Here is a 20,021-nt window from a genome sequence, read left to right as displayed (position 1 = left end):
CCTGCCATTGGGCAAATGCTTGACTCTCCCAAAAGCCATTTGTGGCAAATAATAATTGCCTTTTGTTTACCAACTCAGGAGGATACTTTTATCTCCTGGGACTTTGGGATTGTCAGATATGATGGCAGCTGAGCTGAACCTAATAAATGAGGCCCCATTTCCATGCCCCTCTTGGTCCTTCAGGGCTATGGACAGGTAGACAGAAATAGCATGCATGCTATTGATTTTTGTAGGCACATCCATGGTGCTGACTCTTCATTAAAAATCTCAGCTAAAGGAACACATTGAGGTTAATAGAAATGAAAAAGATACAGTAGCCTGACATTTACTTGGCTTCTTAATACTTACAATGAATGTTGCTAAATACATCTGATTGTGCATCAACACATCAGGCACCCTGGGTATTAATTTGTGTTTCTGTGGAATTTATTCTTCCATAGCAGTCCTTTGCTGCAGAAGGAATGCTTTTGTGTTAATCAGCTAGAGCACTAAAACTAATGGAGGAACTTCAACTTCATAATGTGTTCCTGAGAGCACCAAAGGTACCTGAACAGATCACTCTCTAAATACTCAATCCCTGAATAAACATTGGATCATTTGTTCAAATCCATGGCTTAGATATCCTTCTGTACCAAAAGAGCTATCTAAAACCACTCCAGCTCATTTGCATTGTCTTTGTCTCTGGGTGAAGATTTATACCTCCAGGCTTCTGGGGAATGGGAGACTCTACTGTGGACTTCATAGAAGGGCTTAATTGTACTTTCCTTCTTGAAGTCTCCTTCCTCTTTTTCTCTGTCCATCTGCAGGTCTGTCTCTCTCCTCTCTCCTTAATTTCTCCTTTTCTCACTCTGTTTGGGTCTCACTCTGCTTTCTTCCTCTTCCTCTCTATCTCTTAAAAGGAAATTATTTCTATTTAGTTTTATCAATAACAAAATTGTATACTCCCCAAGCAGTTGAATCAATTGTAGACTATACCCAGAGTCTACTTAAGATGTTGAGGTAAATTAATTGTAAAAGAAGTTTCTTTTCAGTCAAAGTTCAGAGAGAAGGTGGGGGAGGTGGCACAGAGAAGGGAACCAAACAATTGATGCTACTTTCTAAGGAGAAATTGGCAGGCAGAGAGGAAAAGAAGTTTCACAATTGAAACTCCTCATCCACTCTTCTTCACTGGCCTATAGATTTCCATTAAATCAAATGAAAGAACCTACGTAAAAATATATTGTGAAAGAAGTTTAGAGCCATTAAAAAGGATGAATATTTTTAGCTTACATATATTTCTATTTGTTGGATTTCTTCTTTTTATTTTCATAAAACATAGTAAGAGAAATTTTGGTTATAGTTCATATGCTGACCACTGTAGCCTATAGTGATCTCCCTAACTCTTAAATTTATTTTTATTTATTTTATCTATATAATTTCATCTTATTTTATTTATATAATATATACTATATTATTTATATGTTACAATGTGTATTATATATTTATCTTATTTTATCTATATGAATTTATTTATAATTTATAGAAATTAAAATTATAGAAATGTTAACAAAGTCCAATTTAATTTAGCAGGCATTTTTTAAATACTTGGTTTCAAGGCACAGTGTTAGGTGTATTAGCTCCTGGACAAAAACCTAAAAACCCTTCTCCTCCAAATGCTATAAGGAAAGAGTAGGAATGGTTTCATATTTTCATTTGCAACTCCAATGCCTATCCCAGTGATATAGTAGGTGCTTAATAAATGCCTTTTGATTCATTGATTTTAATGCAGTAGTTTTCTTGTGTATTATATCTCCCTATTCTCATATTAAACATAGAGTTCTCCAAAAGTTCCCTGATTGTTTTTAAAGATTAATTTCTTTCTAGCCACTTTCCTGAATTATTATACTTGTGAATTTGGTTTCTTTTTAACCCACATGGAAGAAGTTAGATTTTTCTTCATTAAATTTGTCCTTATTAGATTTGTCTCAGCTTGGGAGCTATGAGAACCAGTCACTAATCACATTTAGGCTTGAATTATTTGTCTGAATTGGTATTTTCTAAACCCTGTTGTGTGTGCAGAGAAAATAGTGCAGAATTAAAGGAAGAGAGTACAATATAATCTGTCCAAAGCTAATCTCAAGAGATCAGAAAAACTGAGTTTAAGCCCTGCCTCTGGCATAGAATTATCTGTGTAACTTTATGCAAGTCATAGTTAATGATCCTAGACAACTCTGTATTGCAAGTAAATTCAACAAAGGTAAACTAAGGTAAATACTCATAGCAAAATCAATTTATTAACAGTGACATATGTAACGTAACAAAGTGGGTCAGACTAGCCAAATTAGTAAGGCCAGCTACCCCAGTGAGGAGGGAGAGACTCTTTATTGGCAGGCAGGAAAGGAAAGATGTTTGGGCAATTGGGGAATGTCACAATTGGTTATAGTAATAAAAAAAAAAGTGAGTTGTCATTTACATGTGGTTAATCATGACCTTCTAACAGGTAAGGAATGCTGATTGTTTTATAGAATAAGTACCACTGATCTTGTTGTACCCTTGAAGGAAATAAAATCTCTAATTGCACAAGGACAAGCAGGGAGAATGATATATCTTCTAGGGAATTCCACCAGGTTAATCTAGTTGGGTTTTATAAACAATAAGTAGGTTTCCCAGGGGCTAACAGTATGAGTAATAACATTCCCTTTTAATTATACTTTTAAACTAACTTGGGGAGGTGGACTGTATTTCTGAGCTTAACATTGGGACAGAGAAATGTGGTGTGAGTACTTATACAGAATGGGGTCAATTATAGAATAGAATCCCAATGAATTGACTTAGAAAACCACATACTAATATTATCTATGTTCTATTATATTTTATTTACTTTGTTAATTATTTCCCTATTAATTTTAATTTGATTTGGGCAAGGGTGCTGTGTGTGTGTGTATCTGTTTCATCCATTTGCTCTATACCAATGAAATCATAAAGAAAAAGGGAGAGAAGAAGCTGAAAGGGAATAAGACCTTCCTCTTTGTGTTTGACCTGGAGAGCAATAATAGCTTGAGGGTGTCTGTATCACATGGAAGATTTGAATAATTGAATGCAAGTTCAAAACCTGTCAGTAGAGAGATAATGCTTTTAAAAACTAAATCAATCTTAGGTTACATGAATAAAAATATAACATCCAGAAAGAAAGGAATAAGTCCACTTATACTCTCCAGTGGCCAGACAAAAACTGATGTCATCTATTTAATTCTGGGTGGCACATCCAAAGAAGGATGACCAGAATGGGAAAGACCATGATAGAGGCACATTGCTTAAAAGAACTTTGTAAGAATAGCCTGGGGAAGAATTAGAGAAGGCATGAAATCAATCTACATATACATATTGTCTTGTGGAAGTGAACCTTTATTCTGATTGGCCTCTAGAGGGCACAAACTAGATTCAATGAGCAGAAATTGCACAAAAATAGATTTTGATTTAGTATAAGAAAGAATTTCATAATGGTAAGTACTCACTAGAAATAAAAATTGGTTGTCTTGGATGGTAGTGAGTTTCACAAGACTGGATATATTCAAACAAGGATGAGATGACCATGTAGTGGATAGGAAGTATGTTTACGGAAAAGATTGGACTCAATGATCCATTGGTTCCTTCTAATTCTAACTAAATTTTCATTCTGTGAAACTAATATTTTGATCTTAATACACATTTTTCACCTGAGGTATTTATTGCATTATATATTTTCATCAATCAGGGAAGACAATGATATATTTTAGTGATTATTTTTGGTACACTAAAGTTTTCTTTTTCAAATCTAAATCAACTCAGGTGCTGCTTACTATAGTTTTTCCCCAATACTGCTGCTATCTGTTAATACTTTCTTACTCTTCAGAATAACACTTATTTATATGCATGACTGGGTGCTGCACAAGTAGAATGTAGATTCCTTGAAAGCTGGACCTTTTCTTTTCAAGTGAAGTCAACAATTCTTTTAAGTGTTTATAATGGGACAGACACTGTGTTCATCTCACTTTTGCACCACCAGCATGTAACACAGTGCGTTGCCACTAGCAGACTAGCAAACATTCATGAACAGGACATTCTATCTCTTGGTCCTGGGCATTCTCTGTCTGTTCGCTTACTTATAATACCCTCCCCACTTTTATTCTGACTATTGACTTCCCTGGCTTTCTTTAAGTCTCAACTAAAATCCTACCTTCTGCAGGAAGCGGTTCTCCAAACCTTCTAAATTCTAATGCCTTTCCTCTGTTAATTATTTCCTATTTACCTTGTTTTAGCTTGCTTTGTGTATATGTGTTTGCATGCTCTTTCTCCTGTTCCATTATAAGTTTGTTTAGGGCAGGAACTTTTGCTTTTTTTGTGTCCTCAGCACTTAGCACCAAGCCTGGCACATAGTAGGAGCTTGATAAATGTTTATCAAATTGGACTGAATTGAAAATTCATCAGAAAAGGCTCCCTGGAAGGTCTGCATGAGGTGTTCAAAGTCAATGTTCTTTTTCCTTGTATATTTTGTTGACATTGCCTTTCCATTGTTACTAGGTTATTGAAGAGAGAAGACAGTTTTACTTTCATTCCTCGGTCCCGTGAAGAGCTTCCAGACAACTTTCCAAAGGAAATTCCTGGGATCTGTTACTTCCTGGAGCTCACAACTGGTCCCAAGCAGCCAAAGCCCTCAATCTCGTCAACTCGAATGAAGAAGGTTTCCTACAACATTGGCACCATGTTCCTTCGAGAGACAAGCCTATGAGACCTGCTGCAGATCAAAGACTCATCACAAAAGCACAAGCCCAGAACCTGGGTCTGGACAGAAAAGTGAAGAGGGACCCTTTCTCCTTCACTGCATAATCCTGGGCAAGCAGTACAATCTCTGTGTAATGTCATGCAATAATACTAGAATAAGGTGGGTGATGGCTGTCGGTAAACAAACTGGAAGGGAAGACAATTAGGGGAATCAAATGCATCCATACTCAAAAGAGGTACTTTTAGCCACTTAACAAAAGTAAATTACAATCATGGTCCTTTTATCAAATAAAACCTCAAAGTAAACTCCTTGGGTTTTTTTGTTTGGTATCCATGAGATGACATGAACCTGCTGAAAAAAAATAGGAGAGCCAGTGTGGAGTCTGCATTCCAACATTCAATGTGTTATTCAGTAGAGGACATTTTTTAATTTTTTGGAAGAGACATTTCTTACAGATACCATAGAGGTTTGGTTAACTTCCCAGCCAGAGAAATTGTAACTGAGTAAAATATTTTAGGGATATTAACCTATTTTTATACATCTTTCTCTTTCTGGATAATAGCATTTCACATACAATCGAACCAGCTTTTCAGAGCATACTACTGTATATGTGGTGTATTATGTAACTTTAACCTAATAATCTAATGTGGTTACATGTATTTAGAAGGATTAGTATCAGATAGGGATCACTTCAGTGGGGATTTCATATGTGCAGAAAACCCTGTCTGTCTGCCTGTCTAGTAGTCATGTCTTTCAAATGTTATTATTGTAAACATGAAACATAAAAGAAGTGGAGTTTCCTAGGAGCAGATTAAAAAATAAACAAGCAGAGAAAAATCTTTTTCCTCTTCTTGAGGAAAATTTACAGTAATTTATTTTCCAGTAAATTACTTTGGTCCCTCTAAAGATTTTCATAATAGACACTTTAAAATGACGGTGGATCTTGGGACTTGCTAAATGATGCTCTACAATGTAATCCTCATCAAGTACCTACTGTGTGCAGAGTAATGTACACATAACGTACCTGATGCCATTATCTCTGTTTCCCTCCTTTCTGAATCAGTATGAATGATGAAAGAGTGTTGCCCCATAAGAATGGACCAGGCTTACTTACTGCTCTTTTGAGCTACTTTCAATGAATGTGGGCAATAGTGAGAAGTTCCATATTTTGCCAAGTTTAACAATATTCAATTGGTCTGTTTTGTAGTATAATGTAAACTTAAAGTTCCTATTGTATAGCTTGGAGAAGTTTTTGTAAAAAAGCGAGTTCTCCTGCAGTTTCATTGATGCCTCTTTTAACAATACGTGACTCTCCATCATCATAGATTTACTATATCAGATCTAATGAATTCCTCCTGCTCACAATCGCTGCAGTGACCTGCATGATTCCCTAAAATTTTAATCCACTTCTCCTTAACTAATACTGCATGAAAAAAAAATCTACACCATTACTGACCTACCCTGAAATTAGGGGCACTGTGTTTCAAGAATAGTCAGAGTTTGGAATCAAGATGAATCCAAAAGGCCTGCTGTTTTCATTAACAATGTGGAAGCATTTGTTCTATAGCTCTATTGTAATGTGTGACTGTTTTCTTCCTCCATGGTTACTCATTGCTCTCCCTCCCCTGGTAGTAATTAGTAATGAAGGTATATTGAATCCTAAGCTTTTTTTTTTTTTTCTTTTCTCTTCGTCAGAGCTTTGAGTTACAGTGTGATTTGTTCACTGCTGTATCACAGCTGAGGATCAGAGAATCAAAACTCTTTCTATAAAAATAATTTCCTAATTATGAAGCTTAATTAATGCTCTGCAAGTTGTCTGAACTATGTGGATTGGAAGCCATTCTAGAGATACAAAATATGTCCTGTAATCATTGTCATTAATATAATTGTTGGGCTCTAATCTCACCCTTAAGTAGAATCCTGGCAAAGCACTCTTCTAGAAGGAGAGGAGATACCCTATTTCCTGCCCCTCTCTGTGTTCTCCACTTCGTCTAGAGCAAAGGCTTTACCTTCTGCCACCTAGAGGAGCCAATGCCAAGGCCATCATGTCACGGCTCTTCCCTACTTGACTCCTAGGGTGCTTCTGACATTTTCTAGGCCTCATGGCCTAGGAAGACAAAGAGCTCAGCAGTCCCCTTCCCAAGGTAGGAGATGGCTGGGCTAAGTGATAGCATATGGGCACTTGAAAAAAGAACATGGTTGGTTATAGGATCATGCTAGTTCTTGTGTTCATGTAGGAAAACTAGTTATTGCCAAATGACTTCTCCTGTAATGATGAACATTTTCATTTATGAATAAGGACAAATATATAATTATATATAAATATATTCATCATATAAATTATATATACTATATATATTTATGTGTGTGCATGCATGGGTGTATGTGTATATGTGTATAACCATATGGCTATAAGAAGCTTCTAGCATTGATTCAGTCCATTCCTTTGCCTTTTATGATGGATTTTCCCATCCTAATAGAGAAATGGCCATACTAGGTTGAAGGAGCAGTAGGTAAGAAGATTCCAAATACTCCCAAGTAACCTATTCCATTGTCCAATAAGGAGAGTCAGGTCAAGTGAGAAAAGCTTTGTGTACAATGCAAACTCTCAATTTGTCAGAATCGCCTGATTTCAACATTGGTTTATGCAATTTCACTTACAGAAGAAATGTAAACTTTTATTATATTCATTTATACTACTTTCACAGATGTCAAATGAAAGAAGTAAGCATAGATCTAGTTATGTGTGTGTATATACATATAGCCATGTCATACTCAGGATATGATCTTACATTTTTTTCATACAGTAAAATCCAATTTCTTTCTATGGGACTCTTGTTCCGAAGCAGTGATCCACTTTGTCTCCTCATTTCCTTTGTCTTGTTATGGATTATTCAAGTTCCTTGGTTGCTATCTGTCTTTGCAAGGTGCTGTAAGTAATATCTATGAATTCCATTCATAGCCATGGAATTAAGAAACTGTGAAAAGCAGTACATTTCCATTACAGAGTAATTAAGTCTAAAGTTTCCACAGTTTTCTAATTAGGAATGTGAATTGAAACAGTCAGGTCAGAATTTTGGTTTGCCTTTTCTATATCATGAATTTACTTGACTGATGTCTACACTGACATTTCACCTTTTAAAAAAGATTTTTCACCCTTCATCTCCCCTGTAGTAGAGGACATCAGTCTGAAGTGAAAGTGACCATCCCTCATAGAAACCTAGTGATATTATAGTGCAGAAATATTTTAAAATCTATTTGTCATATATGAAGCTTCTTCTAAAAATTATACTTTCAGGAGACAGACAGTATCTATAGTATGACTCTCCTAATGTACCCACAAGGAGCTAATTTGGAATGACTTGATAATCACATCCCTCAGTGCAAGAACTGATGTCAATATCACCATGGAGATAACACCAATGTTGAAAAATATACTCAAATGGAAATACATCAATTATGTAGCAAATCATAATCTACCAAAATGTGTAAAGAACATACTGAGTGTGCTCAGCATAAAACTGAATAACAGCAATTAATCAAAATCATTGATAGTGACTCAAAATATGAGATTCTTTGCTTTTGCATCATGGAATCCAGGTAATTTAAGATGGCTCCCGAGAAACAAATTTACCTAAGGGAATTCCAGGTGAAGATATTTATGGGAACAACAAAAGTTGTGATAGATTTCCTGGTGTTGTCATTCTTGCCTCTGTACTTAAATCTTATTTGTTACCAATCAATCATGTTTTAAATTTTACATTGTTTTTCCTGCATAATGAGTGGGACTATGATTTGTGGACTAGCTGTATTTTGGGGAGTGAGTTTCGTATTTGGCATGTAAATGAGAGTCTGGAAACTCATTACTTTAAATTTGTGAGTCTCATGGTTTGACCAGCAATAATGGTATTTGAAATTCAATGTTTTATTAGGAGGAGATGCTGGTGTCTAGCAAACAATGCTTTCAAGAATCCAGCCACACTTTTTGTTTTGAAATTGATCACAAGAATATTTGGTACCATATTTGTATAAATTGCACATGATAACCTATGCTAAATTGTAAAAAAAAAAAAAAAAAGAGGAAACTCAAGTTCATTCTAATCATCATTAGCATGAAAAAATTATGTATTCATTGCCAGTTGGTTGCCTGACACTATTTAGGACAGGTGCTATAGGTATTTAGGGTAGGGATTTGAAATGCTTAGGATTTATGCCAGAGGATATAATACCAGCCTGCCTTGGTACGCATTTCTGATCAGTCTTTAGCCTCTGCTTTACACTTAAATGTTACTCCATGCTGCTATCAAATATTTCCTCCATTCTTCCTCATCTGTCCACATCTGCCCCTGGGCAATAGGGGCAAGGTTGAGGCTTGCTAAAAGTACCAAGCTTCGCCTTCCATTATTGTTGCATGTCTGACATATGGCATATCTGCTCAATTCCGTATTTTTCATTCTGGAATCCCATATAAAAATAGTAAAGAGGATGCAGAGAATAAAACATTTGCCATAACTAATAGTGTCACTTAGCAAATTTCAAATTTCTTAGGTATATGATCATATACATCTATATGCACATGTGTGTATTCATATGTATATACATGTACATATATGTACACATGTATTTAGTTTTCATTAACTCCTTCTCTGGACTAATTCATTTCATGCTACTTCATTGAATTTTTCCTTAGAATTACTCTTGATTCAGAAACAAGGTCAGAAGTACCAAGGACTCAACTAGTAACAAGAAGAAATCCAAATCAGAAAAGCAGGTGGTAGATTACTAGTAGGATATTTACGTTAATAGAGACTATCAAACATGTGTATCTAGTATCTACAAGCATTTCGGGTGTTTACAGCAGGAATCAGAAACTCTAAAATTATAATTTTTCTGAATATATTATGCTATTAATGAAATAACCATCTGTGTGACATACTGGACATCCACTTAGGAACATCTACTGCACAGTATAATAAAGATCATTTGATTTGGTTCACTGTAAAATATATACATCAGAATGGCATTGTGTTTTCAGATACTAAAATGATTATCTGACACAAAGAACTAATATCATGTGGCACAAAACATTTTAAGCTATATTGTCCACATTAAAGAATAACTATATCCATGTGAATGCACTATTGTTTAGTATGTCAGATGTACTTTGAGTACGTTTAGGATTTTTCTTTGCAACTTTATAAAAAATTGATATCATATATAACATTAATATAAACTTGGTTATGTATCATGGGCACTGAGTTATTTATTTTGCTAGAGACAATTAACTATCAGTAGTATTTTAATCTAAGATGTAGCAGAACTGTACCTTGTCATAATTTTTTATATGAACCAACTATGTTCTAGGTCTTACTTGAAAAATTAAAATATATTTAAAAAAAAGATGAACGAACGGTAGTGTACCGAAGCCCCAATTGGCTGGGAAGGGCAAAGGAAGTATAATGAAACTGATAAGATCATTCTTAGTTTATATCCACCTTAAATTTATGGTAAGAAGAAAATAGTGTTGTACACAACAATCTATGCAAAATGGATGGTATCTGTCAAGTGCCTCATGAGACTTTATATCCACATTAGAGGAATCATGTTTGATGGTCAGGAAGAGTATTCATGGATTAGCTATGAAATTTGGAAAACTGAGTGAATTACTAGGGATGAAGTAAACACAATGAAAAAGACATGTATCATTCCAGCTGGAGTAATTTTCCCAAAGCATTTTACTTCAGGCTTCAGGGATCCTGAGATAATGGCTTCCATGAGAATTAAAGTCACTTCAGTGTCAAATTCAGGGATTGTACTTTCTAAGCAAGATTCTTCATGCTTGACAAGAGTCTTCCCTGATGCACAGAAGGGAAGACTATTGCTCCCTAATATCAATTATTAGGTTTAATCAGTAAAGGATAGTATCTTCAGTAACTGCCAAATCATGTAGCATAGAACAAGGTTTGCTGAACTACAACAAAGGATGAAAGACCTTAGACTAATGAATATTGTTGGACTTGCAGTGGGAACCTTCAGGAGGAATGCTTTGACACTCATGAGTGGAAAGTCACTAAGTTAGCAATGATTGTCACTGTGTGTTTTTAGCATTAAATTGTACATACATCTAAAAATTATTCCCAAGCAATACCTTATCATGCTAACTCTTAAAGCAATAACTTAAGCCATGATAATGATAATACATGCAACATACTTCTGTGTGAGGTAATCACTAAAACCCTGGGAAAATGCCGAAACTATGTACAAAAGCAATAACAAAGCACGATGTGGGTTATTTAAAGATCTCTCTTCCATAGACACTAGGGTGCCATAATAACTGAGGTACAGAGCATAGCAGATGAGCTCTTTAATCTGTCTCAGATGTCATTGATTTGCCAATCTGCTACCCAGTAATTATTGTCCTTTGCATAATTTTTCCTGGGATCTAAATAACAAACATATGGAGACTCTCTTTCAAACCACGATTTCTGTCTGCATTTTTTTTTCTGTGAAGTTTTAGAGATCTGTCGAAGATGAATAGTAGAACAGGAATAGTTGTACAATAGATACTGTGGTGGAGACAGCAGATGTTGTAGGAACAAGGAGGGTCCCCTTGTAGTAACAGCCATCGAAAATGTTATTCTGTGGTGAACAAGTTCTTGGGAAAGGAAAGGCTAAATGTGAAAGGGCCATTTAAAAAAAAAAAACAGGGTGATTTTGTCAACAAAAGGAATCCTCTGAGAGGAAGCTGATCTGTAGCTTCTTTACAACTTAAAGTGTTAGAGAGTTGTCTGGGGCACTGAGAGATTGTTACTTGCTCAGAGTCACACACCCAGTATGTGGGAGATCTGGGATTTGAACTAGGGTCTTCCTGACTCTGAGACCAGGCCCTTATCCACTTCACTGTGACTCTGTAGGGGATCATGTTGTTATTGATATCAGTTAGGGACTGAGAAATGTTTATATAGGAGTGATAATTTTCTTTAGGTTGTGAATTCCTGAAAGTCTTGCTGGATGATCAACTAAAACATAAAATCTGATACATAGAGATAACTACCTATCTGAGCTGTATGGAGAAGAGTGAGGAAATATGGAAATCTCAAGGGACTATTCTGGGTTTTCAGTTTTGCTACTTCGAATTTATTTTTAATCCAGTCAAGATAGTGTGTCAGAGATATCCAGAACCATAAAAGATAATGATCCTTGCATCATTTAGAACCCTAGATGGGGCAGATGACTTGGGCATCTAAGTTTTCTTATAGGCAAAAAAAAAAAAAAGGTAGTTGGGGGAAGCTGGGTGGCTAAGTGGATTAAGCTTGGGTGGCTCCCTAGAGATGGGAGGATCTGTGTTCAAATCTGGTTTCAGACACTTCCTAGCTGTGTGACCCTGGACAAGTCACTTAATCCCCATTGCCTAGTCCTTACCACTCCTCTGCCTTAGAACCAATACACAGTATTGATTCTAAGATGGAAGGTAAGGGTTTAAAAAAAAAAGGTAGAAACCAATCCCCAATCTATGTGACTCTGGCCAGGAGGGAAAGAATAGAGGTCTTAGCCTTTAAAAAATACTAAATAGATATGTAGTGTGGTCTAATTAGATATTTTCTTCTCTGTTTCATCATTAACCTGGGAAAATAATAGAAAATGGACCAGTTCAAGTCCATATTCTGCCCAGATAGAGAACATAAAAATTGTAATCTGTTACCACTTCCAGGAACATAATTTACTTAGCACCCTCTTGTCTGGGAAGGAAAGACCTATTATCTCACAAATTGAATTGGATTCTTCTTCCACTTGAGAAATTCAGGAAGACCCTACTCTTACACACACACACACACACACACACACACACACACACACACACACACACACACACAAAGTCATCAGATGCTCATTGCTACTATATATGCAGGCAGTATTTAATAAATAATAAAAGCATTAAATTAATGTCCATTCCATCACATTAGTTTGCCTTTCTTAGATGGCCTAATTACTTGTATATGGGATTCTCATTTTCAGCATTTGGTTTAGCCATTGTGGCTAATTAACTGAAAAACTAAAGAGAGAAAAGCTAAGTGTAAAACAAGACCAATGGCAATAGGTGTTGATTTAGCTAGTGGAGGAGGGGAGGAATTTGTGCTGATTTAATGATATGATAGTGTAAGAGAGACCGAAAGTGATTCTACCTGAAGTTAATGTCAGCTCTAAGAAGAGCTGTTTCTTAGCATTGCTTTTTCTGATGACATTTCTTTTGTGCTATTGTCTATCTGCAGTTCCAAACTCCATAGATAGATGAAGCAGGAAAAGATGTTGGGGGTGGAGAAAGAAATGATGCAGACAACTATGAATAACGATGACCGAGGCTAATAGGTTTTTTTTTTCCTTCCTTTTAGAAGGTGTCAGGAGTATTAGGAGAGTGGCAGCTCCCATGGAGAGCACTACTGGTTTAATGAAACCCAAATGGTTTCCCTTGCCTATTGTTCTCTTCTATTTCAAAGACACAAACTTCACAAGCCCCACATCTTTCTCAGGAGGCAGTGCCAACCTCTTGGCAGCTGCACATTTCATCAGGACTGGGATTAGTTGTTCATAGAGCTCTAAATAGAAACTCTGTGAATGTGGCAGATAAGGCTAGACTTGGTTACAGTGGTGAAGGTAAATCAGTGTCAGAACATCTGGTGCGATGGAACAAAGAAAGCTGAATACTGAATCCAGCCACATGCCACAGGAGAATGAAATAAAATTAGCACAGACAAGTGGAGTCCTGAAAGGAAAGAGATCTTTAAAAACAGTCCTTCTCTTTCTTCACATGCCTGAATTTCCTATTCAAGCATCTTAAATATTTTGTAATTCTGTTACAGGGTTTGAAAAGGTTGATCACTTGTGTGTAGATTTTCCCAGATACCTAATTCTCATTCTAGAGAAATCTTTTAAACAAATGCTTCTATATATTCAATACCCTTTTGTTCCATTCATCTTCTGGGCAGCTATAACAGATTCTAATTTTCTTTTCTTATATGTTGCTTTTTGTTTAAACAAACCTGTGAATTGACTTGAAAAATTTGTCAGGAATCATGAAATAATTTTTGAGCATGTTATTTATTAGTGTGTGTGTGTGTGTGTGTGTGTGTGTGTGTGTGTGTGTAGAGGCTTCTACATGCCTCCCAAATATTATCTTCAAATTGGTTTATGTGGTTGACAGTAGAGGTTTCTTATGCAACACTGAGAATAAGAGATACTATAGTGGGAGTAGAAGCTTGGTTCATGAGATCATAAATTATGTGCTGAATTGTAGTTTGATATAATCTTATTTTATAGATGAGGAATGAGAGGAACAAAGAGTTAAGTGACTTTTCCCAGGTCACAAAGGTAGTATATGGCAAAGCCAGGATTCAGAGTCCAGGCCTTTAATTCCAAGTCCAAGGTATTTTCACCAGTGCAGTAAATCTTTCCTATGAATAGTCTGTGCATATGCATCTTAAACACCCAATTATCTGAGCTCAGAATGAATAAATGAGTGAATAGGAATGAGAAGACTTTTTTTTAACTATGTGAAAGTTTAAAAAATAATTCAATAGAGTTGAGGATGAAGAGAGAAAATAGTTTTCTTTTAACTTAGAAAACGGATGAGGGGATTAGGAAAGAATTAAGAAATGACGTTGCCAGGGAGTCATTAATAGTTGGAATTTCTCAGTATTTTTAAAGGAGGAAGTAATGAATCTGAATTCCTATTCCCTTCAATGGCATGTGTGGAAGGCTAGGCTAGTGTGGATCCTATTCAGTGGTAGTATCTTGATGTGTGGTGGATAGTACGTCTTTGCATAAAATCTTAGAGATTTATATAGATTCATTCAAGATTATAAATCACAAAGAGTCAAATGTGATCAAATAATTTTTTGACCTCCCTATGGCTCCCAAATATTGTCCCCAATTTTAGGTCTATGATGTTAACATCTTCATTACTTAATGGAAAATGAACATAAGTAACTGAAGACAAAATAGCCTTTGAAAATGAAATTAAATTGCTGGTTTTATGGTTTATTGCTCTATAAACCATGTGTGATGTCCACATACTATGTTTAGTTTTTTAAAAGTACCTTATACCTTATATTCTTTGGTCATCACAATAACCCTGTGAGGCAGATACTACAAATAGTTCTCCATTTTACAAATGAGAATCTCAGAGGTTCAGGAAGGTTATGGGACTTGTCTAGGATTATAGACGTAGCACGTATTGAACTTTGGGCCCAGGTTTCTCCTACTCTAATTCTCCCTCCATTATCTCATGCAACTTATCAAAACATTTCAAGAAGACTGGGGTTAGGAAACACAGAGAAAGAGAGAGAAAGAGAGAGAGAGACAGAGAGACAGAGAGACAGAGACAGAGACAGAGACAGAGAGACAGAGAGAGAGAGACAGAGACAGAGACAGACAGACAGAGAGAGACAGAGAGACAGACAGACAGACAGACAGAGACAGAGAGAGACAGAGAGACAGAGAGAGAGACAGAGACAGAGAGAGACAGAGACAGAGAGAGAGAGACAGAGACAGAGAGACAGAGACAGAGACAGAGAGAGAGACAGAGAGAGAGAGAGAGAGAGAGACAGAGACAGAGACAGAGACAGAGACAGAGAAATAGACAGAGAGACAGAGAGGGAAGGAGAAAGGGAGAGAAGGAGGGAGGGAGAAAGTGAGAGAGGGAGAGGAAAGAGAAAAGAAAGCGTAAGAGTAAGAAACAAAGAAACAAAGAAAGGAAGGAAGGAATAGGGAAAAGAGAGATGAAAGAAAGAGAAAGAGAAAGGAAAGAAAGCAAGCAAGAAATCAAGAGAGAGGGAGAGAGAGACAGACACAGAGAGAGGAGGGAGGAAGAAAATGAAAAAAGAATAGAGAGGAAGGAAGGAAAGAATAGAGAGGAAGGAAAGAAAGGAAGGGAGAAGCTTGGAGGAAAGAAGGGAATGAAGGAATAATTTATTATTGCTATATAATAGGGAGATACATTAGGCTCAAGAAGTGTTGGGTGCAGAAGCGCACACACATGCACGAGCACATACACACACAGACACACACACACATAAACACATATTATCAAATTTCCTGAGCCCTTCTTAAGAAACACAGTGGTCATTTTGGCACTGCTTTTAAGATGTTATCTCCTAGTTCTGAGATTCATTTTCAGAATTTCTATGAATTATGCACTTTTTTCTTGTCTTTTATCAATTATTGTATTAAAGAAGTTAGGTCTTGTGAGGGTATAAAACACTACATTCTGGGGACTGGTTTTCATTTTATAATAAGGACAATCCTACAAATCTCTGCTATTGTTTAAGTAACAATCTTGGGCTGAAAATAGATAATATTATTTTTAATAACAGAGAATAATTTCTAATAATATTAGATGGTTGTGACATACTTTTATTTATGTTCCAATTGTTTAACAATGATATTCAGAAATTTTCACATAAGATGAGAAATGAAACATTGTAAAATTGCTTAAATAAATGAAGTTTATATCATTTTGGTAGTGGATTACCACAGAAACACATATGAGCCTCTTATATTACTCTAGCTAATTATTGGCCATTGGGAACCACTCTAGGACCAAGCCCAAAGAAACCTCTATTTTAATAGAATCACAGCTTTTCTTACCTCTTAGGAGACACATCTTTGTGGATTCTGACACAAGTTCTAAACAGAACTTACAGTGTTCGTCTCCCCTGGACAGTCTAAGTGACTGAATGGCTCTTTAGACTAAGGTCTTGAGTAAACCAGGAGATATAAGTTTAGATGGGGTAGGGATAAGCAACTTTTTTCTTCTGTTGCAAAAATAAATTTCTCTAATACAAAAAAATTTGAAAACATTCACATTTCTGCATATATTTCCTGGTGTATGAGATGGCACTGCAAAAGTTAGCAAACATTTTGGATTCTTAAGGATTGTTCATTGCCCAAAGATGCAATAACTGTTAACATTTTTGACAGTTGAGGCATATATGGAATATTGGAGCTGGTAGAGACTTTACTAGGTGGTATAATTCAGCCCACTCATTTTACAGGTGAGAAAATTGAAACTCAGAGAAGGTGACTCTCTCAAGGTCATGTAATTAATAAATGGCAAAAATAGGACTTCAAAAGGTTTTCTGACTCTAGTTCTAGCACTTTCTACTATGCCATGTCTTTTAAACCAGCAGATAAGCTATTTTCATCATAGACTTGAGTGGTTTTCATAGTTATCCCAATCTGTGTGACCAAAAGGCAAATATATTCAAGGAAATTTCTATGTAACATTTTTAAATCTAAGGCATTTCCATCAACACTTTAAAATCTTCTGCCATGCTATGGAAGGAAGAGAGTTACTTTTGAAATTCAAAATCTGAGTATTATTTAGCTGCTTTGAACTTGATATGCTTCATAACTAGAGACTACAGTTATCTCTAATATAATAGAATAAAACTTAACTTAGCCACAGACAAGGTTGAAAGGTGGTATTATATGTGGCAATTTGTCAAAATTAAAATATTACTTTAATGTTAACTATAATTTTCACTATTATTCCAATAGTTTAACATGTATCAGATATCAGAATCCATGGTAGTCTCACATGAAACAAAGTGAACAGTAGAATCATTGCTTTTAGTCCTCATTCATTAAATAAAATATTATCTAGACCAAGGAAGTCTCCAAAGATGTCTAGCGCAATAGTCATTGTCCAGATGTGTTCTAGTTTAGAGCACAAAAGCCCCACACAGATGAGCTAATTCCTTCTAAAACCTTTTTTTGCCTTAACTCATACTATGTAATATGTATAGTTCCTTTCCCATAATACAAGTATATGTAGCACAACTCTTCAAAATGGAGGAAAATAATTAACTAAAGAAATTATCTATCATCTACCTTAACCTCAACCAAACACACAACAAAAATCCAACGGGCCTTTGAATTACCTGGATGATTTCTGTCAAAAAAATTACTATAACTTAATCCTGGTTAGTTACTTGTTTTCTACTCTGGGCAAATAGCAGCAACGTATACAAGCAATTTAAGGACAAAATGTGTTTCTTGCACCCAAATGTTTGGTTAACAGAATAATCTAAATAATTGTCTGAAATATGTTCAGCAAAAAATATTTAATATAGTGAAATTCATTAAATTCCATACATGCACTTTTATTTTTAGGAATATGCCCATTAGTGGGGGGAAAAGAACAGGTGGCTCTCTAGCCTTTAAGGTGGGGTGGGTGGGGGGGGAGACAGCTTCATTTGTTCTTTGTAATCACCACTACAGAAACTGATTTTAACTCAAGAACTTAACTATTTATTGGAAAAGAAAATCATTATCTTCATTTATGTATTTAAGAGATACTTGCTATATACTATAGTGAATCCAATTAGTCTTTATAGAAATGAGAGGTCTTGCAATGATTCATACTCAACCATGACTATAACACTAACATTTGATATTACTCTTATATAATACTATTAATCTGTATAAAAATCTAAGTGCTTTATATGTGGTTAATCGCTCAAACACCCACGAAGCTTTAACATTTGTAACATACTGGCATCAATTATTTTTTTAACTTCCTGGGACCTCATGGCAATCTGCCTAATATTCTGTTGGTTTGATCTGTGACTAGTGAAATCTATGAAGAATAGTACTCTTAAGGCAGACCTGCCTCTGTCTCTTCCATGTTAGGAGTCACCATATATTTGGTAAATGAGTGGTGGTGTAGGGAAATGTCCTGGTTATAGACTTATTTTGCAGGGAGATGGCACTTGTTGGAAAGAATTGAGTTCTCAGAATCATTTACAAAGAGGGCTTTGGGAGATTTGAGGATTATTTCAATAAACTTCTAAAACTTTCTTAAGAAGGAGCAAGAATAGCCATTTATTTTTAATAGCCAGTGACAACCTCTCTATCTCTTTTTTTCTCCATCTCTCTCTTTGTCTCTCTGTGTGTGCCTCTCTGTCTTTCTATATTCCTGTCTTTCTCTTAGAGATGATATTTGAGAGTGTGATGGGCAAGGAGATTTTGTGGATTCCTTACATGGATTGGTATCACTTGGGGAGCATTTGTTCTGTCTTAGAGCTCTGTTCTCCCTCACCGGTTCCTAATAGTGTTATAGAGAGATGAAGCTTGGTTTTATTCTTGAGGGCTGTTAAAACCCTGCTTCCACCTTAGAAACCTCATGTGTCACAAAAGCAATATCCAGCATTCTCCATATGTCCTACTTCTCTGTAGTTACAGACTGCTGACAGAACAGCATTTATAATCAAAATGTAGTTTGTGATTCACTTCATGAGATCAGGTAGACAGCCATATTCTAAAATCCTATGAGAAAGAGCAAAAGTCACAATTTCCTCTCAGATGATTAAAAAAAACAACAACTTATGAAGCAATCATTTATTCTAAAGGTCCAATCCAAAGCCATTTTGTTTTCGGGAAACTGTAAATTAATCAAGATGTCTGTTTTAATAAGAAAAAAAGCTATTTGATATTTCAGCTGAGTAGCATTGAGAAACTTGTGAAGGGTTTAATGGCCTTCTATTTTTGATAAGCACCCTGGACAGCAACTTCTTACAAAAACTACCCAAAACTCTTTCAGTCTTTATTTCTAGAGAGCAATTGAGAGAAGAATTTATTTTGCTTTTATTTGGAAAGGCAAAATAAAAAAAATTTCTAATTTCTGCTTCAAAATAGATGCCAAGAAGGGAGAAATCAAGTAATAATGAGAAAGAAACATAAGAGGAAAATTTTTTAATTTTTTAATCTCAAAAAATATATTTCTAAACTAATTGCTTTAGAGTTTTTAGTAAGAGTTGTCTTTATATTTTACTCAGACGACATACTCTTCATCTTCTTTATAAGATTTCATTTCTTTTTATCAGAAAAATTTAGAAGATGACTTTTTTCTCTTTAGAAGATTACACTTTAGCAAGTCAAACAATTTTTTAATCTCCACCTCTTCCCCATGATGTATTAATGGAATTTCTCTTTTCTGTACCTTAGGAATGATTCAACTAGAAAGATAGTTTGAAAAAAACACCAGGAATATGTAGGGGGAGACATTTAAAAAGTCCATTCTTGAAAAGATACATTTTCAAAAACAAATCCTGCTTCTTTCCCTCAGAACCATGATGAATGTTTTCTTTGTTAATTACAAAAAAGTAGGCAATCAATGGAGCAACTGTTAAAACTAATATTTAATTTTAGGAGTTTAAAAGATATGAACCAGAAATGGAAGGCAATGCTAGAACTAAGAGAATTTTTAAAAAGTAGGAGCTCT

General features: G+C 35.5%; 1 protein-coding gene across 1 annotated transcript in view; it reads left to right on the top strand.

Moving 5' to 3' along the window:
- GUCY1A2 (guanylate cyclase 1 soluble subunit alpha 2) overlaps nt 1-4,999 on the top strand; it is a 340,934-nt gene extending 335,935 nt beyond the window's left edge. Inside the window, exon 8 of the mRNA XM_044669013.1 lies at nt 4,540-4,999. Coding sequence (XP_044524948.1) covers nt 4,540-4,747 — 208 coding nt within the window. The 3' untranslated portion in view covers nt 4,748-4,999. The remainder of the gene's footprint in view (nt 1-4,539) is intronic.
- The last annotated feature ends 15,022 nt before the right edge of the window (nt 5,000-20,021 follow it).

This window comes from Gracilinanus agilis, chromosome 3, assembly GCF_016433145.1.
Source record: "Gracilinanus agilis isolate LMUSP501 chromosome 3, AgileGrace, whole genome shotgun sequence".
NCBI lineage: Eukaryota > Metazoa > Chordata > Mammalia > Didelphimorphia > Didelphidae > Gracilinanus > Gracilinanus agilis.
Note: the sequence above shows the minus strand (reverse complement) of the source record. Positions and strands in the feature narration are given on the sequence as shown.